We start from the raw sequence: 26,646 nt of genomic DNA on the forward strand, positions 1-26,646 counted from the left end.
TCCTGGTTCCTGGCTCTGGATCAGCTAAGCTTCAGCCATTGTGGCCATTTGGGGAGTGAATCAGCAGATGGAAGACCTCTCTCTGTAACTCTGTCTTTCAAATAAGCAAAATAAACCTCAAAGGAAAAAAAAGCCAATGCCATCACTGAGTGCTAATAAAAATCATATAAAATGACACAGCATCACAACTCCTTTATAACTGCAATTATAAACACACAAATGCAAAAGTTCGATAAGGTTTTATGTCCAACTGAAAACAATCTTGTATCTGTTTAAGCCTGATGGTGAATAAAACAGGATGCTCAAACTCCTAACACAGACAACAGCCTAAATCACATAACTCCCTTTTTCCAAAGTGTAGGACCAGAAACAAAAAACAACAATCGCTCATTACCTTTACCATCATTTATGGAAGCATGAAGCATCACTAACTCAGCAAAGGTTACTGGAAAACCTTTGAGTTTCACACCATCAAAGCAAAGCATGCGTTAACTGCATAGGAAGTAGTAGGATATGGTTTATGGTGTACCCTTTACCTGTTATTGGTGTAACAGCATTGTCCGACAGAACTTTCCAAAAGGACGCATGTCCTAACAGGGCCCTGTTCTGTACAGAAGTCAGGAACAACACGTGGCTACTGAATATTTGCAATTGGCTAGCAAAACTAAGGAACTGAATTTACCTCATTTTAATTAATTTAAATTGTCCATATTGAATGTAATTTCATAAACCTAAGGTTTTTTTTTCCCAAAGGATCACGCCTTCATGTTAACACCATCTAAAACTCTCCTTACACCAAATGCTAAACAAGGTTAGTCAATAGCCTGAACATGAAATTCACTTGGGAAATGGGAATTACTGATACTACTCAGATTTAGAAGTTAAGGTGCAGTATCTACCGACATAATATCAAAAGTGCATCTCGAGTCTCTGCCCATCATTTCTTCCAAAGGGGTACTCTGGGCAATTTTCCAAGGCATGAAAGTTACTTTCCCTTCAGATCGGTTCACTATTTTCTGTTCAGGAAATGAAATGGCAACAAATAATTTCTTTGCATTCTAAGTGTACCGGCGCTCGGGGAAAAATGTCACGCGTGAATTTTCCAATTCCTGACCAGGGAGATGCGAGTGTCGGGGGAGCGCCTGCATCTCCTGAGAGCCCCAATGCCCACCCTTCCACCGTTTCAAGCCACCGATCGCTCAGCCACAGCTGCAATTTCGGTCCTGGATACAAAGTGTTTTTCCAGCGCCAGGAGGTAACGCGTCTTTGGCACTTCAGGTATTCTTTCGCCAGCTCTCCCTAAGTCAAGAGAAGTAACCAAGATGGTGCACGAGACGTCAGAAGGAAACAGCGCTGGGAACTCGCACACTGGGTCTCCGGACAGAAATCAAGCGCCTTCCAGCCGGAGGCAGGGTGCCTCGCACCACCCGGGGGAGCAGAGCGGCCAAGGTCGCGCCCCTAGGTCGCCAGCGCCAGCACCCGCCCGCCCGCAGGCTGCTGGAGGCCACCTGTTAGGCCCAAGCCTCACCTGGCAGGCAGGACAGAGGCGGCGCCGGCCCGGCAGCCCGCGGAGCCCGGCGGAGGCGCCGACCCCGCCCCTGTCGCCGCGGCCGCGAAGACCCCCGCGGCACGTGGGCTGCACCGCGCCCAGGCTGCTCTGACAGGCGGGGCGCCGCGGCCCCCAGCCCGCCGCGGACGCGCGGGCCCACGGCGCCGGCCCGCCCTCGGTCCCCTCCTCCCGGCGGCGCGGCCCCGCCCGGCCGCTCAGCACCTACCTGGTCGCGGAGTTTCAGGAACGCCATGGCGGCCTCCGCCGCCGCCGCCGCCGCCCGGCCCCACCGCTCTCGCCCCAGTGGCCGGCGGGTCGGCGGCCGGCGGCCGTGAGGAGAGCGCGAGCAGGGGGCGGCGCCGCCGCCGCGAGGTGAGGAGCCCGGCCGGTCCCGCCTCCTCCGCGAAGGTCTCCCCGCCCTCTTCCTTCCTTTCTTTCTCTGGGCCTCGGCCGCCTCCGCACTCAGCCCCCCGCCGCAGCCGCCTCACGCCCCCTTCCCGAAATACCCTAGCAGCCCCCGCGGCCGCGCCGCTCCAGCCCGCGGCAGCCGCGGCACCAAACTCCACTCCACGGTATTACACCACCGCCCGCCACGATTGGCAGCCGTGCGGGGGAGAGGCCAGAGTAAGCCGGGCGCCCATTGGCTACGCCGCAGCGCTCGCCAGAGGCCCCGCCCCGTCGAGGCCCCGCCCCCGCGGGGGAGGAGGGAGGAGGAGGAGGCGCGCACGGTGGGCGCGGGGCTGTGCGCGGTTCCGCGCGCTGGGCGGGGGCCGGAGCCGGAGCGGGGTTGGGGCCTGCGATGGGCCGCAGAAAGGGTGGCCAGGTGTCCCTGCTGCCGCGCTCACTTGGGGGGACGCGGGCGGGAGATGGAGCCAGGCGGCGGCTAACGGCCCCGGACACGCACGTGGAGGGAGTGCGGTCGTCCCCTCCGCGAGGTTCCGGAGCTGGGCGCCCGGGGCCGCTGCTTGAAAGGGAGACGGGTGAACCTGACCCGCGCGCGGGGCGAGCTGAGCACGCACCCTGGGCTTGGGGGGCAGGATGCAGCCGCCAGGGAGTGGGGTGGGAGGGGGGGGTCCCCGGGGCTGCTGCCCGCCCAGGAGGGAGAGCGGGTGCGGCCTCGGGACCGAGGGCGTCGTCTCTGCGGTCGTGCGGGTTGCGGGCGCCCGCGCCTTTCTCTGTCGGAAGCCGGGTTGAGTAGGGGGTCGCCTCGTAGCTTCCGGCCGGGCCGGCTTATCTTTCCCGTTAGCGTCCTAAGGTGTTTTTTGGTTTTTCTTGCCTCGCGCTGGATAGAAATTGATAATTGAAAAGTGCAGGATTGCCAACACACGGCAGGCGCGGGCCGAGCGGTCGCCTCCCCCGCGACGCCTCCGGCGAGCTCCGCCGCCGCTCCGGGCTCGCGGGAGGAGGCTGCGGGGCGGCGGCCCGGCCCCCGCGTCACGAGAGGTGCGGGCTGTGAGAACGCCGCTGCGTGGCGTCAGGCCCGCCCTTTTTTTCCCTACATCATTTGTGTGTCTTGGGACGGACTTTGTTTAGAGGATCGATCTCCGTCTGGAGAGACACGGGGACCCATGCCAGGTTGACCACGCTGCACTAACCGCCCCTCACGCCACACACACACACACACAAAAACCCGGCTCTGTAGCCCACACGAAAATGAGGATGCAACATGAAGGACGGCAGTGAAAGCTCGCCACAGGCCTTTGCCACAGCCGTAGCCTGATTCCCTCATAAAAGTGCACTCTTCGCCTCTTCGCCGTAGAAGTGCTATTTGCCCCCTTAAGATGGAGGCGTTCTCCTCTCAGCCGCTGAGGCCAGCAAGGCTCTTGCTCTGTGCCCGAGACTGGACTTGCTCTGTGCCCACTGCAACAGTTAACACAGGCACACTGTTTCTCGCCCAGCCTCTCCTTATCGGTTCAGCCAGGGTGAATGAGTTGATCATAGTATTAGAGTACTTTGTGACCTGTGTAAATAATCAGCCGGGTGCTCCAGCCAGTGGAGTTCTATCTTAGTCAAGGGGTGTGAGAATCGACCCTCCTTCCAACGGAAGCCTGGGAAGCCCTGGGAGTAGTGGCCTGGAATCCATATGACCTCCACCACCTCTCCACCCCCACAGGAATCCCTCCTCTGGGTTAAGTTCTAGAATTTAAGGCTTGATCAGGAACTTGGCAAAGATTAACTTTGGGGGAGAGTGCGCATGCTTTTAGAGAGGACGGGTTTAGATTTTGGGCTGACTATTCATTTTGGTAGGTTTTGTGATTGAACTAGTGACACGTTTCAGGGTTCTTGTGAAAATTTCTGATGAACAACAATGAGTGGAAATGGTTTACAGTGCACGGTCTCTGCGTGGCAGTGGACTGTGAGCTGTCCCCAGAGAGGGTGCTTCAGATCCAGCTGTTCCTCACCTTTCACCCAGAATGCCATTTAACCTCTCTGGGCCCCAGTTTCACAATTTGTAAAACACTAAGCTTAGTATTGCCTGGCCTGCGTTCAGATAAAATACTACTATTACTGCAGCTTCATTTCTGTAGCTGGTGAAAGGGTAACAATGTTTATTCTGAAAAATAGGAATTATAAGTATATAATTCAGCAGTGAAATGAAGGTAAGATTATTGTTCAAATTCTGGTAATTTTTCTATAACCTTTATTATAAGATTATTCCTGCTTGCAAAGTATTCCAACGGGAAAAGTCCCATATCATCAAAATCAATGGCACCAGGAACTTAAATAGTGTCAGTAATGTCTTTCCCCACTCTCCCTCCCTCCTCTTTTCTTCAGGTGATTTTCATTCTGCCTTCCCACAACCAGCAGCCCCACTCACACATGCTAAGGACTCTGCAGCCGGAAACTAAAAAAGGAGCCAATGTTCCTGACAAGTCTCAAGTAATGACTGGCTTGGCTAGACTCGTGTGCCCATGCCCCAGCCGGGCGCTATTGTGAGGCGCTGGATCTGGTGACCGCTTCCCTCAGAAGTCATGTCTGAAATGACAGGAGGGAACATGTCACACAGCTGTGTCCACCAGGGAAACTGCTGGGAGCAAGGCAGCCACACCAGATTTTATTTCTGTACCATTATGTGTTGAGTACTTGCTCAGCACCTTATATGCTTTAAGTTTTTCATTAACCTGCATTCTGGGAAACTGGGCCAAAGAAATTAAGTGCACCTGGAGTGACCCAGCTGATCGTGGCAGGGCCTGATTGCGTGAGGGCCTTAAAAGCCAGGTCCGTGGTGGGAAATGGATGACTGGTTAAAAGGCTTTTGAGCCAGGTGATCCCTGTCTCATAAAAGATTTTTACGAAAGGCCTGATGTACATAGGACATGCGTGTAACAGACTACTAAAGCAGCAAAGGTCAGCTCAGAAACCTCAGACTGGAAGATCCAATGTATGCCTAACAGCTTCTGGAAGGATGAAAGTAGACAACAAGAGAGTGGCACGTCTGTGGAGACAATGGCCAAGAATAAGAAAAACATGAGTCATCAGATCAAAGCAAGACACTGACAGAAAAAATTCAGAAAATTGAGTCTTTAGGGGCCTGGCTCTGGTAGGTAAAGCTGCTGCCTGAGGCTCTGGCATCCCGTGTGGGCATCTGTTCAAGTCCCGGCTACTTCACTTCTGATGGAGCTTCTTGCTAATGTGCCTGAGAAAGCAATGGAAGATGGTCCAGCTACTTGGGGCCCTGCACCCATGTGGGAGACCCAGAAGAAGCTCCTGGCTCCTGGCTTTGGATCATCCCAGCTCTGACGGTTGTGGCCATTTGGGGAGTGAACCAGTGGATGGAAGACTTTTCTCTCTGTCTCTCCCTCTCTTTCTCTCTCTGTAACTCTGCTTTCAATCAAATAAATAAATTTAAAAAAATTGGAGACCTTTACCTAATAATGAAATTACATGCCAAACATAAAAAGAAAATAGTAAAGGCTATCACTGAGGAAAGTCAAATTACCCTAAAAACAGTTATTTCATCAACAAATTTATCAGCAACCACAGCGGTTGATGGAAAATATCCTCAAAGCATTGAGAGACCATAATTGAGAAACTAGAATTGTATACCTAGCTAAACCATCTCTCAGGAAAAAAAGACAAAGTAAACACATTTTCAAAATTTAGGACCCACCATTCTTATTGAAAAAAAAAATACTAAAAAACATACTCCAGTATGAAGAAAGTTGAACTCAAAAAAAGTGAGATAGGAAAAAAAAGGATAAACAAGTTAGCAAATACCTTGGAAAATTTAAATCAAAAGGTAACTTGGTTAATCTAAGTCAGTAGTTCTTTGCAAGTATAGTCATTTTTAAGTTTAAAAAAAGATGAAATTAAAAATACTAGCCCTTAAAAATGTGGTAGATGATGGAGCTGGTGCTGTAAAGGAGGGTAAAGCCACCACCTGCAGTGCCGGCATCCCATATGGGCACCGGTTCTAGTCCTGGCTGCTCCGCTTCTGATCCAGCTCCCTGCTATGGCCTGGGAAAGCAGTAGAAGATGGGCCCCTGCACCCACATGGGAGACCTGGAAAGAGCTCCTGATTCCTGGCTTTGGTTTAACACAGCTCAAGCTATTGCAGCCATTTGGGGAGTGAACCAGTGAATGAAAGACCTCTGTCTTTCTGTCTCTACCTCTCCTATAACACTGTCTTTCAAATAAATAAATTCTTTTTAAAATGTGGTAGATGATGGTAGTAGGGAGTACTGAGTTATGTATTCTAGCCTTTTATTCGTAAGGAATGAAATATTCCTTAACTGTAGACTTTAACGAGTCTTATGTTGGCTGTGCTGTGGCACAGCAGGTAAAGCCACTGCCTGCGGCACTGGCATCCTATATGGGTGCAGGTTCCTGTCCCAGCTGTTCCACTTCCCATCCAGCTCCCTGCTAATGGTGTGGGAAAGCAGCAGAGGATGACTGAACTGCTTGGGCCCTTGCAACCAAGTGGGAGACCAGGAAGAAGCTCCTGGCTCTGGGCTGACACTGCCCTGGCTGTTGCAGCCAATTGGGGAGTGAACGAGCGGATGGAAAATTCTCTCTCTCTCTCTCTCTCTCTCTCTCTCTCTCATTCTCTGTCTCTCTCTAACTCTGCCTTCCAGATAAATAATAATAAATCTTAAAATAACTAACAGGTTCTATGTAAAATTTTCTTAAAATAGTAGCAACTCCCAGAGTCATTGGCAAGCTAGAAAAACATCCTTTGGATAAAACCTCCAAAAAAGAGCCCTAAACCACGCAACACAGCTGGCATGAAAAACTGCTGCTACTCCCTTCAAGCACCAAATGCCAGGAGGTCACCTTTTCTCCATTTGCTCCTGCTGTCAGCATCGGTGCTAATTCTGTGTCAGGAACATAACCTTGCAAAGAGAAAAGTGGAATCTGTGCAGAGTGTATTCTAACATTCCTATTTCCATGGATATTTCTAGTTAGCAGAACTTATTTCATAGGCCTCCTTCCTAGCTGCAAGAGAGGCACAAAAAAAAAAAAAAAAAAAGTTCTGAACTCAATACCAGGAGGTGGGACCTATAACCAGGGAGTTACCCCAAATATTAAAAAAGGCTACTTAAAAGATCAAGGCATCCTTAAATATGGCAGGGTCCATTACTAATATATATGCTTGAATGTAAAGATATTCTCCAAAATAAGAGAAATGGAATGTGTAACTTCCAAATCTATGAAGAAAGAAATAGCCTAGATAAAGTGGATTAAAAGGAAGAAAATCAACAGCATGGTAAATAGGTAATGCAGATAAGATTATAGAAAAGTTCAAGTATATTATTAAACACAATGCGTATGAGTGAAAAACAACACAGCCTGGATTTAAAAAGAAAACAGCTATATATTATTTGCAAGATACAGGTTAAAACACATTGTCAAAAAAAATTGGGGGAAAGGAATAAAAAAGAACTATACATGAAGAAAATATAAACCAAAAGATTGTTTATATAAGAACATTAGTATCAGGCATAAAAATCTAAGGTGAGGAGGATAGATTGGGATAAACAGGTAATATAATCATTAAATAAAAAGACCTACCCGCCAAGAATATATACAGTCATGAACATGTGTGCTTGTAGCTATATAAAGCAAAATTAGTTGGAATTACCTAGAAAAGTGGGAAAATACACCATTGACAAGAGACAAAAGGTTGAGTCTCATAAAATCAATAAGCTTAGTATTATTTGAGACGATCTGTGCACACACGTATTTAATCAGATGTAAAAAACTGTCCACACCACTTCTCCAGCACACCAAGTTCAGCCATTTTACAGATGATTTTTACCAAACTTGCAAGAGAAAATGCCTTTCTTTCTATCTTTTTTCATCTACTTCTTTCCCAGGCTATAGCAGAGAGCTGCATCAGAAGTGGCACAGCCAGGACTCGAACCGGAAAATGCCTTTCTTTTGCTTTGCTTCACAAAATACGTAGATGGCTAAAACCAAGTTGTATAAGCACAGACTCTTAATGCAGCAGATCTTCCAACTCAACCCTCTGACATCCATTTTTTTGACAAGTATAGTTATTTCAACAATAGGGTCATCCAGAGCCATTTCATGTATTCAAAAGCTCTTCTGAGAGGATCTCTGCTGCACTTTTGCTCTGTGGATGAAATACATGGAAAATGCATCTGATAGACTGCATAAAATAAAAAAAAAAATGTTCACATAGTATGATACAGATTCCATTTAAAAAAAGTGAGCCGGCGCCGCGGCTCACTAGGCTGGTCCTCCGCCTGGCGGCGCCGGCACACCGGGTTCTAGTCCCGGCTGGGGCGCCGGATTCTGTCCCGGTTGCCCCTCTTCCAGGCCGGCTCTCTGCTGTGGCCAGGGAGTGCAGTGGAGGATGGCCCGGGTGCTTGGGCCCTGCACCCCATGGGAGACCAGGAAAAGCACCTGGCTCCTGGCTCCTGCCATCGGATCAGCGCGGTGCGCCGGCCGCAGCGCGCCGGCCGCGGCGGCCATTGGGGGGTGAGCCAACGGCAAAGGAAGACCTTTCTCTCTGTCTCTCTCTCTCACTGTCCACTCTGCCTGTCAAAAAAAAAAAAAAAAAAAAAAAAAAGTGAGCAAACATTTATGAATAGAAAAAACTTAAAAATCCAGTAGAAAGTACATTATAATATTAAATGAAGGTATGTTTAAATGACAGAAGAAAGAGTAGTTTCTTCTGGTTTTCTGTAGTTTGCATATTTTGTTTACTGAAAGATCACTTAAGTAGTTTCTAAATATATGGGCATTTTATATGAACTTAAAATTTTTTGATTTTTTGATTTTTTTAAGATTTTATTTATTTATTTATTTGAGAGGTAGAGTTACAGAGAGGGAGAAACAGAGAGAAAAGTCTTCTGTCTGTTGTGTTGGTTTACTCCTCAAATGGCCACAAAGGCCAAAGCTGCACCGATCTGAAGCCAGGAGCCAGGAGCTTCTTCCAGGTCTCCCATGTGGGTGCAGGGGCCCAAGCACTTGGGTCATCTTCTGCTGCTTTCCCAGGCCACAGCAGAGAGCTGGATCAGAAGAGGAGCAGCTAGGACTAGAACCGGCACCCATATGGGATGCGGGCGCCGCAGGCAGAGGATTAACCTACTGCACCACAGTGCCGTCCCCTGAACTTAAAATTTTTTAATGGTTCCATTACTTCATTGAATAATAAAAATATGACACATATAGAAAACAACCATTAAAATATCAAAAGAAAGTCTAATGATGTTAGTAAGTACATAAAATCTGGGTGAACTAAATACTTCTACTTAACAGGCAGGTATTATCAAACTGAGTAAAACAGCAGGACCCTTCTTCAAATTGTCAATAAGAGACATTCCTGAGGGTTAAAGACATAAGTAGGTTGAAAGGGACAGATGGAAAAGATACAATATGCATAGTAACCATAAAAGATCTGGAGTGGGGGCCGGTGCTGTGGCCTAGTAGGTTAAGTCCCCACCTGCAGCTCTGGCTCTAGTCCCAGCTGCTCCCCTTCCTATCCACCTCCCTGCTAATGGCCTGGGAAAGCAACAGAGGATGTCCCAAGTCTTTGGGCCCCTGCCACCCATGTGAGAGACTCAGAAGAAGCTCCTGGCTCTTGACTTTGGCCTGGCCCAGCCCAGGCCATTGCAGCCATTTGGGGAGGGAACCAGCAGATGGAAGACTTCTGTCTCTCCCTCTCTATGTCTGTAATTCTGCCTCTCAAATAAATAAATAAGATCTTTAAAAAATATGCAGAGTAGCTAAACTGTTATCAGACAAAATAAACTTAGGGCAAGGAACATTAGACATTTTGACAAGAGGTCACTACATTTAGATGATATAACCATTATAAATGTTCCTTTATAATATATTTATAATTTATAAATTATAAATCCAAAATGGATGAAGCAAAAACTGACAGAAATAGATAATTCACAATAATAGAGATAGCATAGGGAAACAATGTCATTAACAGTATCATTAAAAAAAAAAGTATCCTACACAAAAATCAACTGCAAGTGAATCAGAGATGTAAACATAGACTGTGAATCCACTGGAGGAAAACATCGGGGCAGCTCTCTAAGACACTGGCCTGGCCAACAGTTTTATGGATGTGACCCACAAACACTGGTCATAGAAGCAAAATTAGAAAAGTGGGGTTATATCGAATTAAGAACCTTCTGCACAGCAAAGAGAAGAATAAAAAAAATGAAGAGACAACCAATGGAATGGGAGAAAATATGTGTAAAGAATGCAACTGATACAGGATTAATCTCCAGAATTGTGAAAGAAACTTAAGAAACACAGCAACAAAACAGTCTAGTCAATGAGTAGAGAAAGAATCTGAATAGATTTCAAAAGAAATACAAGTAGCCAAAAACCACATGAAAAAATGCTCAGTATCAATACAAATAAAAGCCACAATGAGGTCTAATCTCACTCCAGTAAGAATGGCTATTGGCCGGCGCCATGGCTCAATAGGCTAATCCTCTGCCTTGTGGTGCCGGCACACCGGGTTCTAATCCCCGTCTGGGCACCGGATTCTGTGCCGGTTGCCCCTCTTCCAGGCCAGCTCTCTGCTGTGGCCAGGGAGTGCAGTGGAGGATGGCCCAAGTGCTTGGGCCCTGCACCCCATGGGGGACCAGGAGAAGTACCTGGCTCCTGCCTTTGAATCAGTGCGGTGCGCCGGCCGCGGCGGCCATTGGAGGGTGAACCAACAGCAAAAGGAAGACCTTTCTCTCTCTCTCTCTCTCTCAAAAAAAATTGAAAAAAAAAAAATGGCTATTATCAGTGACCAGCACTGTTGTGTAGTAGGCTAAGCCTCTGCCTGTGGCACCGCTTCGTGTCTTGCCTGCTCCTCTTCCAGTCCAGCTCTCTGCTTATGGCCTGGGAAAGCAATGGAAGATGGCCCAAGTCCTTGGGTCCCTAACCCACTTAAGAGACCTGGAGGAAACTCCTAGCATGAGATTGGCCCAGCTCCAGCCATTGCAGCCATTTGGGGAGTGAATTAGTAGATGGAAAACCTTTCCCTCTGTCTCTGCCTCTCAAATAAATAAATACAATCTTTTTTTAAAAGGGCTATTATCAAACAGCCAAAAAACAAAAGCTAGCAAAGGTGTGAAGAAAAGGAACCCCAATACACTGTTGGTGGGAATGCAAATTAGCACAGTCATTATAGGAAACATTATGGAGATTCCTTAGCAAACTAAAAATGGGTCTTCCATGTGACCCAGCTTCTCCACTTCTGGGAATATCTCCAAAGGAAATGAAGTCAGCATATGAAAGACAACTGCACTCCCATGATTGTTGCAGCTTATAGTGGCAAAGCTATGCAATCAACCTGGATGTCCATCAACTGATGGCTGGAGAAAGAATGTGTGATACATATAATGGAATGTTAGCCACAAAAAGAGTGAAATCTTGCCATTTTCAGCAAAATGGAATTGGAGCTCATTGTGCTAAGTGAAATAAGCCTGGCACAGAAAGACAAGTACATGTTTCTCTCATATGTGGAAGTTAATATATGTGGTATAGAAAATGTGTGGATGCTATATTATTTGGTATGTAGATATTTATAAAAGTTGTCTTCACTGAATTATACCCCTTATATAATAATATAGCCATCTTTCCTCACCTTTAGGATCTTGGTCATGAATCCCACATTATGTGATATTAATATATCTACCCAGGGCTGGCGCTGTGGCGCAGCAGGTTAAAGCCCTGGCCTGAAGCCGGCATCCCATATGGGTGCCGGTTCAAGACCCAGCTGCTCCACTTCCAATCCAGCTCTCTGCTATGGCCTGGGAAAGCAGTAAAAGGTGGCCCAAGTCCTTGGACCCCTGCATCCATGTGGGAGACCCAGAAGAGGCTCCTGGCTCTTGGTTTCAGATCGGCACAGCTCCAGCCGTTGCGGCCAATTGGGGAATGAAACAGCAGATGGAAGACCTCTTTCTCTCTCTCTCTTGTCTCTCTCTCTCTCTCTCTCTCTCTCTCTCTCTCTGGCTCTCTTTCTGTGTAACTCTGACTTTCAAATAAATACATAAATTTTTTTTTAAAAATATATCCACCTTGCTTTCAAGAAAAGTAGTACATATATGTATGCTTACATATATCTAAATTTGAAGAAAATATGGCAAAATGTTTAAAGAAAATTTATATGTTGCTCATTAAGCTCCTTTATACTTTTTTTTATTATTTGAAATATAGTTACATGAAAAGAAAAAATACAATATCAAAAAGAGTTAAATAAATACTTACGAATAAATTCAACCAAGTGTTTAAAAGACCTGTATTCTAAAAACTATCAAACATTGATGAAAGAAATCAAAGACCAAATAAATGGGACGATATCACTTTCTCATGATCAGAAAAATTAATGTTAAAATGGCCATACTACCCAAAGCAATACACACATTCAATGCAATTCCCAAATTTCAATGAAGTTATTTCAGAGATAAGAAAAGCAACCATAAAATTTGTAGGAAACCACAAATAGCCTCACCATAGCCAAAAGTAATTCTGACGAAGAAAAAAAAGTTGGAGGCATCATTCATTCAGATTTTAAATTATATTACAAAGCCATAGCAACCAAACAATGTAGTACTGGCACAGAGCCGGATACCTAGACCAAAGAAACAGAAAGCCCAGAGACCAACTCAAACATGTATGATCATATAAATAATTTTAAAATTATTTATTTTATTTGAGAGGCAGAAAGAGACAAATAGAAAGATCTTATCCACTGGATTTACTCCCTGAACGCCTGCATTAGCTCCTGGTTAGGGTGAAGCCAGAAACTGGGAAAGCAGTAAAGGTCTCTCACATGAGTGGCAGGAGCCCAGCTATTTGGACCATTGCTGCTGCCTCCCCAGGAGTACATTAACAGGAAGCTGGAATCAGGAAAGGAGCTAGGACTCAAACTCCGATATTCAAATGTGGGTTGTGGACATCCTAACCTGGCATCCTAACAACTAGGCCAAATTGCTACCTTTGGTTAACCAACTTTGTTTTAAATGTTTATTTTAATTATTTGAAAGGCAAAGATACAGAGAGAGAGAGGAAGAGATAGAGATATCTTCATCCCCTGGTTCACTCCCCCAGTGGCCACAATGGCCAGGGCTGGGCCAGGTGGAAACCAGGGGCTGGGAGCTTCATCCAGGTCTCCCACATGGATGCAGGAGCCACCTTCTGATGCTTTTGTAGGCCATTAGCAGGGAGCTGGATTGGAAGCAGAGCAGCCAGGACTTGTACTGCTGCCCATATAGGATGCAGGCGTTCCAGGAGACAGCTTAACCCGTTATACCCCCACGCTAACCCCAGGTTCACAAATTTTTTATGGCAGCACCAAAAAGACACAAAGGGGACAGGTAAGCCTGTTTAATAAACAGTGCTGGCCAGCGCCGCGGCTCACTAGGCTAATCCTCTGCCTGCGGCGCCAGCACCCGGGTTCTGGTCCCAGTCAGGGTGCTGGATTCTGTCCCGGTTGCTCCTCTTCCAGGCCAGCTCTCTGCTGTGGCCCAGGAAGGCAGTGGAGGATGGCCCAAGTGCTTGGGCCCTGCATCCCATGGGAGACCAGGAGAGGCACCTGGCTCCTGGCTTCGGATCAGCGTGGTGCGCTGGCCGCAGCACGCCAGCTGTGGCAGCCACTGCGGGGTGAACCAATGGAAAAGGAAGATCTTTCTCTCTGTCTCTCTCTCTCACTGTCCACTCTGCCTGTCAAAAAAAAAAAAAAAAAAAAAAAACACACACACACACACAAACAAACAAACAAACAAAAACCAGTGCTGTGAAAACTAATTTCCACATGGAAAGCAAAGAAATTGGACCATTCTCTCACATGATATACAAAAATCAACTCAGAATGGATAAAAGATCTGACCATGAAACCTGAAACCATTAGACTCCTGGAAAATAAACATAGGAGAAATGATCCATGACATTGGCCTTTGAAGCGACTTTTTGGATATCACAGCGAAAGCTCAAACTACAAAAGCAAAAACAGATAAATCTGAGTGTATCCAACTAAAAGGCTTCTGCACAGCAATGGAGACAATCAATGGAATGAACAAGCTAACCTACACATTGGGAAAAATGTTTCCATTCCATATATCTGATAATGGGCTGATATTAAAAAATAGAGAGAACTCATACAACTCAATAGCAAGAAAATATATAGCCCAATGAAAAATGGACAAAGGACATGAAAGATGTTCCTCTAAAGACAACCTAAGAATGTCCAAAAGATATATGGAGAAATGCTCAACATCACTATCATCAGGGAAATGCAAGTGAAAAGTGCTCTTGAGATACCACTGCATATCAACTACCGATGGCTATGACCGAGAAGACAAGAGATGACAAGTGCTAGCAAGAGTGTGGAGAAGAGTGAACCCTTGCACGCTGTTGATGGAGCACAGATTGGGGCAGCCTTCATGGAAAACACTATGGAAGTCCTCAAGCAAATTTAAAAATAGAACTGCTCCATGGCCCAGCAATCCGTTTTGTGAGTATAGACCCAAAGGAAATGAAATTATCACATCAGAAAGATATCTGCATTCCCAGGTTTACTGCGGCATTATTCACAATGACCATGACAATGATCAAAGCAAACTGAATGCCTGGTGATAGATGAAGGGATAAACAGGTGTGTGTGTGTGTGTGTGTGTGTGTGTGTGTGTGTGATGTTGTATTACTCAGCCTTAAAAAAGAAAAGAAATCCTGCCATCTGCAGCAACATGCATGAGCATGGAAGATATTATGCTAAGAGAAATAAGCCAGATATAGAAAGAAAAATTATTGGATTGTCCCACTTAATTTGAAGGGTCTTACGGAATTAAGGATAACACAATTCTTTTATGACCTTGTATGTGGAATAATAATAGTAATAAAAAGCCTGCTGAAGGAATAAAACAGTGACTCCCAAAGCAGAGCTGGGGAACTGGTGGAGAAAATGGAAGATGAAGTCAAAGAATTCGAGAGATTTAATGTACAACAGGAGGACTTGAAGTAAGAATAGTGCATTGTATTTGGAAGTTTTTGCTAAATGGGAGGCTTGTAGCTGCTGTTGCTACAAAAAAGTGGGTAGGGGTGTGGTAACTATGTGAGATGATGGATATGTTAATTTGTTTCACTATAGTAACCATTTTACTATCTATATGTGTCTCAAAACATTATGTTGTACATCTTAAAAGTACACAGTAAATTTTTTAAAAGGAGATTTCAATACCCACTTTCAAATATTGATAGAACAATTACAAAAACACTAACAGTTAGTGTGGCTTAACTGGTATTTATAGAACACTCCACCAAAAGACTGGAGAGTGTACATTCTATTCAGGTGCTCCTGGACCATTCTACAGGATAGAGCACAATATAGAGGCCAAAAAAGTATCAATAAAATAAAAAAATCTTGAAAATATACAAAACATGTTCTCTAGTCACCATGGCCTTAAATCAGCGACCAATAATAGAAGCAAATTTGATAAAACACTGTCTTTGGAAATGAAACAATACACTTCTTTTTAAAAAAGATTTATTTTATTTATTTGGAAGGCAGAGAGAGAGAGAGAGAGAGATCTTTTATCTGCTGGTTTACTCCCCAAATGGCCACAACAGCCAGGGTTTGGCCAGGCCAAAGCCAGGAGCCAAGAACTGCATCTAGGTCTCCCACCTTGGTGGCAGGAGTCCAAACACTTAGACCATCTTCTGCTGCTTTCCCAGGCACATTAGCAGGGAGCTGGTTTAGAAGTGGAGCAGCCGGGATTCAAATCAGTGCCCTTATGAGATGCTGGTGCAGCAGGTAGTGGCTTAACCTATTATGCCACAATGCCAGCCCCATAACAATATACTTCTATGTAATCAACAAGTCAAAGACATAATAAGGGAAATTAAATAATTTGTGCTGAATGAAAACAAAACCACAACATATCAAAATTTAGGGGATGTATCTAAAGCAATGCTTAGAGAAAAATGTGTAACTTTAGATGTTGTTGTCAGAAATCAAGAACCTAAACTTTCCCCTTAAATCAAGAACCTAAATTATCTTAAATCAAGACCTAAATGTTCACCTTAAGCAAATGGAAAACAAAGTGCAAGGTTAACCCAAAGCAAGCAAAAGGAATGAAAATAATAATAAATATAGCCGAAAAAAATTATGTCTTAAAAGTTTATCTTCCCATGCAGGACCTCTGTCCTCAAAGAGTTGTACTATGAAAATTAACAGTAAAACTTGTTCTCAAATATTTATTTCATTTCAGTGTATTAAGTGGAGGACATTCCCATGTCTCATAACTTTTATTTATGCCTTAGTGTCAAACTCCATTGCTTGTTTTCTTAGGTGCTTCCCTAATTAATGATTAAACTCATTCTCAAGGACTTACTTTCTTTTAATGTATTAAGTGGACGATATTCTGATGTCTCATAAGTTATAGTTATGTCTAAGTGCTCCCAAAAGATGTATCATTCTTGGGTGTGTCTTTAAAGTTAATTAAGTTTCTAAAAAAAGTGAAATTAACTTCAAGATGCAATGACTTTGAACAGTTCTTATCTCAAATGTTGAGGAACAGTTGTTTCTCTTTTTTTTTTTTTTTTTTGTGCAAATTGTTGAACTTTTTACTTAGTATAGAGTTGGTCTTCTGTGTATAAAGTTAACTGAAAATGGATCTTAGTGGAGAATGGGACTGGGAATGGGAGAGGGAGGAGGAGGAGGGGTGGGAGTGTGGGTGGGAGGGCAGGTATGGTGGGAAGAATCACTATATTCCTAAAGTTGTACTTACAAAATGCATGAGGTTTGTATTCTTTAAATAAAATGTTTCTTTGGGGGAAAAAAGTTTATTCTTTGAAAAGACCAACAAAATTGACAAATCCTTAACTAGACTGACCAAGAAAATAAACAAAACAGCACTAACTACCAAAATCAGGAATGAACGAAGGGTATTATTGCCAACCCTACAGAAATCAAAAGTATTATAAGCAGGAGCAAGTATTTGATGTAGTGGTTAAGTTGCCACTTGAGATACACACATCCCATTTCAGAGAGCTTGAGTTCCAGCTACTCCACTTCCAATTCAGCTTCCTGCTAGTACACTCCCTGGCAGACAATAGATCATGGCTCAAGTACTTGGGGCCCTGCCACCCATGTAGGAGATCTGAATGGAGTTCTAGGCTCCAACCCTGGCTGTTGCAGCCATCTGTGGAGTGAATCAGTGGGTGGAAGGTCAATCTCTCTGTTTCTCCCTTTCTCTGACACACTGCCTTTCAGATAAATCAATCTCTCTCTCTCTCTCTTTTTAAGTAAAGCCTGTGAAGAATTCTGAAGGGTTTGAGATTTACCCTACTTGCAAGCTAACAACTTACCTGCCCCAGTTTCACGGATCCTCACCAAATATGAGACTCCTGGGTAAGAGACAAAAATCTAATTTCTCATAACACCAGCTCCCCAAACCCCAGTTCCCACAGAGTCAGGCAAAGAAGGCCAGTGATACCTGCACATACAGTGGGTTGTCTTACAATAGGGAATTCTGTGGTTAGGGAGTCCGAATATTTTATATTGGACCTTTGTTCTAATCCAGAGAGAGACACTGTATTATACTGGACAATAAGCATTCCTGCTGTTTGTTCCAGAGGGAGACAATATATGCCAAGGACGTTCACTATTCAGACATGCTCAGTGATATAATCTGCAAATAAAGAAATGGAGCATTATCTCTCAACAGAGAGGTTAGCATGGACCCTCATCTGCTGTGAAGAATATAGACTGTTAGAAAAGATGCTGGCAGCTCCCTTTGCTTAATGTTTCTCCAGTGAGTTACTAGGTGAAAGTAAGCAGTAGGCATTGAGAGTGTGAGATTTAAAGAGAGCTGAAATTGTCCAGAAGAGTAGGAGGGTGTTGATTGAGACAATGGCGAACTATGAGGCCCTGATCATAATTTTAAATGATCAGCGAAGCAAAAAGCTAAACAACAGGACAAACACATGAGACATGAACAACACCAGCCAAAGGACAGACGTCTGAACTCTACTTCCAACCCTGCCAATCAGTTAGCTGTGATCCTGGGTAAATGAGGTAAACCCGTCAGGCTTCAGTTTCTACATTTGTACGTAGCCTAGAGAATTCCTAAGATGTGTCAAGGCCTAGCATTCTATAATCCTCCAGTAGAAAATAATACCAGTTTCATAAGGAAGTTGGGAAGAATAGACACATTTTACAGAAAGAAACAGGTATCGTGAAGAACCACACAATTCGTCCAGCATCAGTCTGTGACGTCAAGTTCAATCTCTCTGTTAGACCACACAGGGTGCAGAGCCGAGGCCCTAATCTGTGTGTGTTTGACAAAGCTGTGTTTGCTTTTCTGTAATCTCTGTTTGGTTCTGGCCAGGTCATGATCGCTTATGTCAAAGGAACACAGAGAACACCTTCAGAACCTATAACTGGAACAGTGGTGTTTAAAATAACCTTGAAAGAATACATATTTTTTTAAAAAACAAGATTGATTTATTTATTTGAAAGGCAGAGTTACACACAGAGAGAGAAGGAGAGGGAGAGAGAGAGGGAGAGGGAGAGAGAGAGGTCTTCCATCCACTGGTTCACTCCCCAATTGGCCAGAACAGCTGGAGCTGTGCCGATCTGAAGGCAGGAGCCAGGAGCCTCCTCTAGGTCTCCCATGTGGGTGCAGGGATCCAAGGACTTGGGCCATCTTCCACTGCTTTCCCAGGCCATAGCAGAGAGCCGGATCAGAAGTGGAGCAGCCAGGATACGAACCAGCACCGTATGGGATGCTGGCACTGCAGGTGGCAGCTTTACCAGTGTGATAAGTGGGCCCAGTGGCCCTTGAGGTATTAAAACAATGTTAGGGGGTGGAGATGAAGGCTTAGAGGGATGTTTGGGTGAAGGGGTCATTAACAGTTTTCCCTTTCTAACAACTTTTCCCTTTGTAACTGTGATTTTGAACTTATGCTTTTGAACACATACCACCACATTCAGTCATACAATTAACGCATAGTTGCTGAAATCCAACTGCAGGACCAGAGGAGTTGTGAATAGCAAGATAGCCAAGGTCTCTCTGCTCTTTCCCTTTGTTTTTTGTTTGCTTAAAGATTTATTTTGTTTATTTGAAAGACAGAGTTACAGAGAGAGAACTATCTTCCATCCCCTGGTTCACTCCCCAGATGACCACAGGGCCAGGCTGAAGCCAAGAGCCTGGAACTCCATCCAGGTCCTCCATGTGAGCGCAGGGTTGCAAACAGTTGGTCCATCTTATGTTGCTTTCCCAGGCATGTTAGCAGGAAGCTAGATTGGAAGTGGAGCAACCAGGACTCAAATCATCACTCAAATGAGATACCAGTGTTGCAAGCAGCGGCTTAACCTGCATCACAAGGCTGGCCCCAGCTTCCCTTGGCCAATGGATACTGAATGGGAAAGATAGTCACAAACAAGAACATGACCAGGTCAGAGCATGGCCAGTGCTATGAAAAACATACAACAGAGTAACAAGGTATCTCTACTGTGTAAAGGCTAGGCCTTGTCTGTTAGATTGACATGAGCTTTACTAGGGTTGCCAGGAAAGGTATCTGTAACGTGCCAACTGAGCTGAGAACTAAAGTGAGTTCTCCGCCAAAGAGCTTAGGAAGGAGCATTCTGGGGAGAGCAATGTTAGGTTCCGAGGGCATAACAAGTATTGCATGTCTAAGAAGCACAAAGAAGCTAGGGTGCTGGAGAGGTGCATGGGAGGAACAGCATGTCACGAGGTGACATGATTCAGGCTCAACCATGGGAGGCCTCCTCAGCCAAGGCTGCCAGTTGAATTGTAATTGAATCCCTGCAGTATGCCATGGGAGGGTTTTCATCGGGAATGTGATAGGGCCTTACTTTTATTTTAAAAATGTGACACTGGTAGTGATGTGGGGAATAGACCGTGGGCAGCATGAGAGGAAGTGAGAGACCAAAGGAAGAAGTCCTGGAAAGTGATTGAGACATATTCTGAAGATGGAACAAGAGGATAGCTGGAGGGTTGGTTGTAGGTTTGAGAAAAAGAGAGAGGTCAAGTGTTTTGACCCAAGTAACTCGTGGTAGTGGTGCCGTTGGATGATTGTGAAACTGGACGAGGAACAGAGCTTTCTCCAGGGGAAATCAGGAGTTTGGTTTTGGTCATGTGTGTGGGGAGCAACTCGGACTAGACTAAGTTACTGGAATTAAGAATTATTCTATGCATCTGCTCTCCCACAATATGGCGCTGGGAGAGGAGTAAACAACCTCTATGCAGCTGCCTCTCGCCAACTTGACTGATGAGCTGCAGGAGCTGTTCCTGCTCCTGATTGGAGGAGAGCAGTGTGCTTGGCGTGTGGGTAGCAGAGTTGGGATTGGTGGAAGAGGACTATAAAGGAGGAGAGAGACAACACGCACCAGGAACATCCGGATAACATCTGAGCAGCCCCCGAGAGAGCCGGCCGGCAGTGTGCCGCTCCCCCGCGGAAGTAGGGAAAATGGCAGGGGGAACCGCCCCTCCATGGAGGTGGAGGGGTCGGCAGCCAACCCGGGAAGGACCAGCAGCAAACCCGGGAAGGGCCGAGCAGACAAAAGAACAGCGCAGGGTCTAGTGTCATTCCTCCACAAAGAGGGGGAGCGACAATGTGGAGCTTGCCACGCTTCTTAGACCTCCAAGATGGCTGTTAGATGAGTGTGGCAAATGTTGGAGCTGCAGCTCTCCTGGTGTGAGTCAATGGCATTGAGATGCTGTGTGGAGCCCAAGACCAAGCGAGATCGCAAAGGGAGAGCATGCAGATACGAGCACCAAGGACCAAGCCTTCAGCATCCACCATAGGACCCCAGTGTTTGCCTTTGAGTGATATATAATTTTAAGCAGAATTGCATTACCTACCACACAGAGCAGTCAGTTTTAAAACCTGGCTTTGTCGGCGTCTCTCAGCAGGTGGTGAGGAACTCTAATGATACAGCAGCCTCTGGGTCTTGGCGTATACACAAGGAAGGGGTCCTGCTTTCCTCCCTGCCTGATCTCCTGTCTGAAGTCTTCCCCGGCCTCCCCTCCCCACCCAGGCCACATGATCACCTCACACCTCCTAACTGATCTCACTTTCAGTTTTGTTCTTGCAGGATCTAGGCACCATGTTTCAGAAACTTGGGATCCTGGATGATGTGAGACTACGTGGAGAGAGATAGAAGTCAACCCAGCGCCCAGGCTAGCAGCCACTGCAGGTGGGGTTCAAACATGGATTCCCCAGCCCCAGCCAAGCACATGGCATAGAGATGAGCAGCCCTGAGGAGTCTCACAAACTGTGTACTTGGGAGAAATAACAAATGGTTATTGTTTCAGGCCATAGCTTTTGGGAATAATTTGTTATCTAGTTGTAGGTAATAACTGAAGTAGATCTGCTTCAGGATCCCTTTTACAAGAAAACTTCTAGAAATACATTGCATTTAAGAGCAGAGATTCAAGGTGGATGTTGGGTGCAATGGTCAAGAAGCCACTTGGGATGCCCATGTCCCATATCAGATTGTCCGGGTTCATGTCCCAGCTCCACTTCCAATTCCAGCTTTCTGCTAATGTGTACCCTAGGAGGCAGCAGATGATAGCTCAAGTACTTGGGTTCCTGCTACTCTTGGATGGAGTTCTGGGCTCCTGGCTTCAGCCTGATTCAGCTGTATTGAAGGATTTGGGGGAGTGAATCAGCAGATAAATAGATAGATAGATAGATTTCTCTCTCTCTCTCTCTTTTTAAAGATTTATTTATTTATTTATTTGAGGGGTAGAGTTACAGAAAGAGAGGGAGACGGAGAGACAGAGAAAGGTCTTCCACAGCTGGTTCACTTCTCAGTTGGCCACAACAGCCAGAGCTAAGCTGATCCAAAGGTAGGAGTCAGGAGCTTCTTCTGGGTCTCCCTTGTGGGTATAGGGACCCAAGGACATGGGCCATCTTCTACTGCTTTCCCAGGCCATAGCAGAGAGCTGGATTGGAAGAGGAGCAGCAGGGATACGGACCCACACCCAAATGGGTGGAGACTTAGCCTATTACCCAGATAGATCTCTTTGTCTTTGTCTCACTGTCCCTCTGCCTTTCCAATCAAACTAAGTAAAATTAAATAGATAAATAAAAGCAGAGCTTCTGCAATTTCTATCAAAAGTGTAGATGCAATTGTCATGTGTCCCAGAAATCTCCCTTAGAGGAATCTATCCTAAAGATACTTGGGCAAAAATACAAAAAGATAGATTGGATATGCATTGTAGCACTGTTTGTAGATAGCAACAAACTTTGAACAACTCAAATATATATCAATAGAAGATGGGTTGAATAAACGACATAATATGCACATGATGAAGTACTATGCAGATGGGAAAAAGGAACACAGAATTCTTCCCTAAACTGTCATGGAGTGGTCACCAGAATATAAGATTCAATTTTAAAATGCAAGACAGAGAGAAATATGTATGGTAGGCTATAGCCTGTTTTTTTTTTTTAATGAAAGTATAAACTATAAAATGTTAAAGGAAATGTACCCAGCAATACCACTACTGGATAATGCCCAAGAGACCTGAACTGTTTGTATCAAAGAGATGCCCGCCCCCCACGGTATGTAAAACAGCACTGTTCACTGGAATCAAGCAAGGTGCCCACTATCAGATGAATGGACAAAGGCAATGTGGTGTCTATTCACAATGAATACTATTCAGATGTAGAAGAGAACGAAATCGTGTCGTTTGCAGCGAAATGGATGGAACTGTTGGACATCACGTTGAGTGAAACAAGCCAGACACAGGAGGACAAATACTTCATGTTCTTCCTCATATGTGGGAGCTGGAATTAAAAAAAAAAAAAAAACTCAATCTGAACACAGGATGTTGGTTCCTAGAGGCTGCCAGGGTGGGAGGAATAACAGGAGTTTAGATAAAACAAAATATGGAAGCTGGGTGTGGCTCATTAACTGTGAGAAAGACACTGGTAAGAGATGTTCACAGAGGAAGGGGGCAGAGGAGTGAGTACATGGGAACTCTGCATTACTATCTCACAATTTTTTGTTTTGCAAATTTGAAACTATTCTTCATTGAAATGTTTTTAGAAAAAGAAATTCTTACCTATGCTGGGGAGAGGGAGTAGGGTAAATGACAGCACAGGAGTTGGAGCACAATCTGTGTCCTTCAGACTGCAGGAAACTAGAAAAGCCACACAATGTCTCTGTAAATACAGCCTTTAAAAAAGACAGAGAAAGGGTGCAATGAGAACCTAGTGATTAAAAACAGGGACTTAGGGGCCGTGGCTGTGACGTAGTGGGTAAAACTGCTGCTTGCAGTGCCGGCATCCCGTATGAGCACCAGTTAGAGTCCTGGCTGCTCCACTTCTGAGCCAGCTCTCTGCTATGGCCTGGGAAAGCAGAAGAAGATGGCCCAAGTCCTTGGGCCTCTGCACCTGCTCCTGGCTCCTGGCTTCTGATCAGTGCAGCTCCAGCCATCTGGGGAGTGAACCAGCAGATAGAAAACCTCTCTTTATCTCTCTCTCTCTCTCTGTAACTCTGCCTTTCAAATAAAATAAATAAATTTTTTAAAAAATTGGGGAGGACTTCAGGGACATAGCAACCAGTTGCAATTTGTGAACCTATATGTTCTAATTTGAATAAATAAAGTGGACGAGTTTATGAGACAATGGAGAAACTGAAACACCGGCTGTATATTTCGTCACTCTAAGGGATTATTATTCGGGTATGATAATGACAACATGGTTATATTTTAAGTGCACATATATTAGAAATACTCCCAGAAGTTTTTATGGATGTAAATCTTACACTGGAAGTTGCTTCACAATAAGTAGATGGATTGGAAAAGCAGATGCAGTTACTGAGGAAACAAGATTGGCCAGTAAGTTGGCTCGTGAAGTCTCATTCTAACTGTCCTGCTTGTTTTTGTGTATATCTGAAGTTTCCAAAACAAGCAGTTAAAATAAAAAGGGATGACCTCTGAGACCCAGCGTTATAAAGGCATTGAATCCATTTATTCCATAAAGTCATTCCTTAGACCCAGTACTGCAAGTAAAAATGTCTGTATTCAGTGGAAGTCACATCTGTTAAACCAGACTGTGTGTGATTGACAGAGATTGGAAGGTTACAATCAGCCCTAAGAAAACCGAGTATTTTCATTGCTTTACTTTGTTTTGGATTTTTAATCATCTCCCTTGCCATTGCTGTCTCCTTCACTTAGGAAAAGCTTTAATATGTGAGGGCCAGCACTGTGGCGTAGCGGGTACAGCCACCACCTGCAGTGCCGGCATCCCATCTGGGCGCCCGATGGAGACTCGGCTGCTCCACTTCCGATTCAGCTCTCTGCTATGGCCTGGGAAAGCAGTGGAAGATGGCCTAAGTCCTTGGACCCCTGCACTGGCGTGGGAGACCCGGAGGAGGCTCCTGGATCCTGGCTTTGGATCGGCACAGCTCCGGCCATTTCAGCCATCTGGGGAGTGAACCAGTGGATGGAAGACCTCTCTCTCTCTCTCTGCTTTCCTTCTCTCTGTGTGTAAATGTGACTTTCAAGTAAAATAAATAAATCTTAAAAAAAAAGTTTTAATATGTGAATAGTCTCCCCTTCTCTTCCAGACATGTGTCATTCATTCACTCACTGAGACTCCATTTTAGAGCTGCTGGTGTTAGGGCGAGCCTTTAAAAGGGTCTGCAGCCCTGCCCCACAAAGTATCCCCACAAGTGCCCACGCTCACTGCACCACTGCTGTGGGTGGGATAGGGTTCCAGTGTGTCTCCAAAGGTTCATGTGCTGCAAGCCATGATTCCCTTCCCGCTTCTCTGCCATGTGGTGACACAGCCAGGGGGCCTGCTCCAGGTTGCCAGCTCGGCTCTGGGACCTCTAGAACTGTGAACTGAATGGACTGCTTTCCTTGAGAGAGTCCCTAGCCTTTGGTATTTTGTTACAGCAGCACAAATCTGACCAATACAACCATGAAGTAATAGAGGGCTGTAATCAAGGTCTTGGGTAGGAGAGAGGATGGACCAGTTTCTCTACCTTCAGCAGGAGGTGGAGAGAGAAGGCTTGGAAGAGGAGGTGTTGGGGCCTGCTGCGATGTGGGTCGGGGGAAAGAGCGCTAACAGATGTGGGTTTGGTGTATTTTGGAGGAAAGGTGGAACTTGATTTTTTTTAAAGATTTATTTATTTATTTATTTATTTGAAAGGCAGAATTAGAGAGGGAGAAGCGGAGGCAGAAATAGAGATCTTCCATCTACTGGTTCATTCCCCAGATGGCCACAACAGCTAGGGCTAGGGCTAGCCAGGAGCCAAGGGCTTCATCCGGGTCTCCCACATGGGTGAAGGGGTCCAAGTACTTGGGCTGTTTTACGCTGCCTTCCCAGGCACATTAGCAGGGAGCTGGATCAGAAGGGGAACATCAAATTGGCACCCACTTGGGATGCTGGCTCTGCAGGTGGTGGCTTAACCCATTATGGCACAGAGCCAGCCTGGAATCTGATACTTTTTAGTTTACAAGATCCTTTCATTTTCAAATACCTGAGTTTCCCCTTTCTGCACCAAAATTAATGACATATATCCATAACTTGCAAGCTGTGGACCCAGATCAGCAGTGTCACTCTCACCTGGGCGCTGGTTAATGCAAACACTTGAGCTCCAGCCCAGACATGCAAATTTGCATTTCTGAAGGTGGGACAGCGATGCAGGTATTTTTTATATTTGTTTTAAGAGAGAGAGGGAGACAGGGACCCATCTTCCATTTGCTGTTTCACTCCCTTAAATACCTACAACAGCAAGGGCTGGGCCAGACCAAAGCCAAGTATGTAGAACTCTATCCAGGTCTTCTACATGGGTTGTAGGGACCCAAGTCCTTGAGTCATCACCTGTGCATCTCCCAGGGTGCGCATAAGCAGGAAGTCGGATTGGAAGTGGAGTAGCTGGGACTTGAACCAGACACCGTGATGTGGGATGTGGTGTCCCAAGCAGTGACTTAACTACTGCACTGAACACTTGCCCCAGAACTGTTTATTTTTTGTAAAGATTTATTTATTTACTTGAGAGTCAGAGTTATACAGAGAGAGAAGAGGCAAAGAGAGGGACGGGTATCTTCCATCTGCTGGTTCACTCCCCAGTTGGCCGCAACGGGCAGACCTGCGCTGATCTGAAGCCAGGAGCCTGGAGCTTTTTCCGGGTCTCCCACATGGGCGCAGGGGCCCAAGGACTTGAGCCATCTTCTACTGCTTTCCCAGGCCATAGTAGAGAGCTGGATCAGAAGAGGAGCAGCCGGGACTAGAACTGGCACTCATATGGGATGCCAGCACTGCAGGCGGTGGCTTTCCTGCTATGCCACAGTGCCATCCCCAGCCCAGAACTGTTTTAATAAGTTTGAGAATATGGTTTATAGAATATTAGTAAGGGTTCCCTAAATTCATATTTAATAAAGGACAAAGAAAATTTCCCTTGTATGCAAAAAAATTTTTTTTGACAGGCAGAGTGGACAGTGAGAGAGAGACAGAGAGAAAGGTCTTCCTTTACCGTTGGTTTACCCTCCAATGGCCGTTGCGGCTGGTGCACCGCGCTGATCCAAAGCCAGGAGCCAAGCACTTCTCCTGGTCTCCCATGCAGGTGCAGGGCCCAAGGACTTGGGCCATCCTCCACTGCACTCCCGGGCCACAGCAGAGAGCTGGCC

The 26,646-nt window shown here is 45.5% G+C and overlaps 1 protein-coding gene and 1 long non-coding RNA gene across 4 annotated transcripts in view; one reads left to right on the forward strand and one right to left on the reverse strand.

The window, feature by feature from the left end:
- The window catches only part of ANKRD28 (ankyrin repeat domain 28), a 185,182-nt gene extending 183,163 nt beyond the window's left edge, over positions 1-2,019 (reverse strand). Inside the window, exon 1 of one of the 3 annotated variants that reach the window (XM_008266038.4) lies at positions 1,776-2,019. In XM_008266038.4, coding sequence (XP_008264260.2) covers positions 1,776-1,802 — 27 coding nt within the window. In that variant the 5' untranslated portion in view covers positions 1,803-2,019. The remainder of the gene's footprint in view (positions 1-1,775) is intronic. The other 2 variants (XM_008266039.4, XM_008266040.4) reach the window with 2 other exon arrangements.
- Positions 1,783-24,549, forward strand: LOC138849396 (uncharacterized). Its single transcript, XR_011388219.1, has 3 exons — positions 1,783-1,921; positions 21,093-21,194; positions 24,187-24,549. It is a non-coding gene; the product is annotated as an uncharacterized lncRNA (long non-coding RNA).
- The last annotated feature ends 2,097 nt before the right edge of the window (positions 24,550-26,646 follow it).

Source organism: Oryctolagus cuniculus, chromosome 4 (genome assembly GCF_964237555.1).
Source record: "Oryctolagus cuniculus chromosome 4, mOryCun1.1, whole genome shotgun sequence".
Taxonomy (NCBI): Eukaryota; Metazoa; Chordata; class Mammalia; order Lagomorpha; family Leporidae; genus Oryctolagus; species Oryctolagus cuniculus.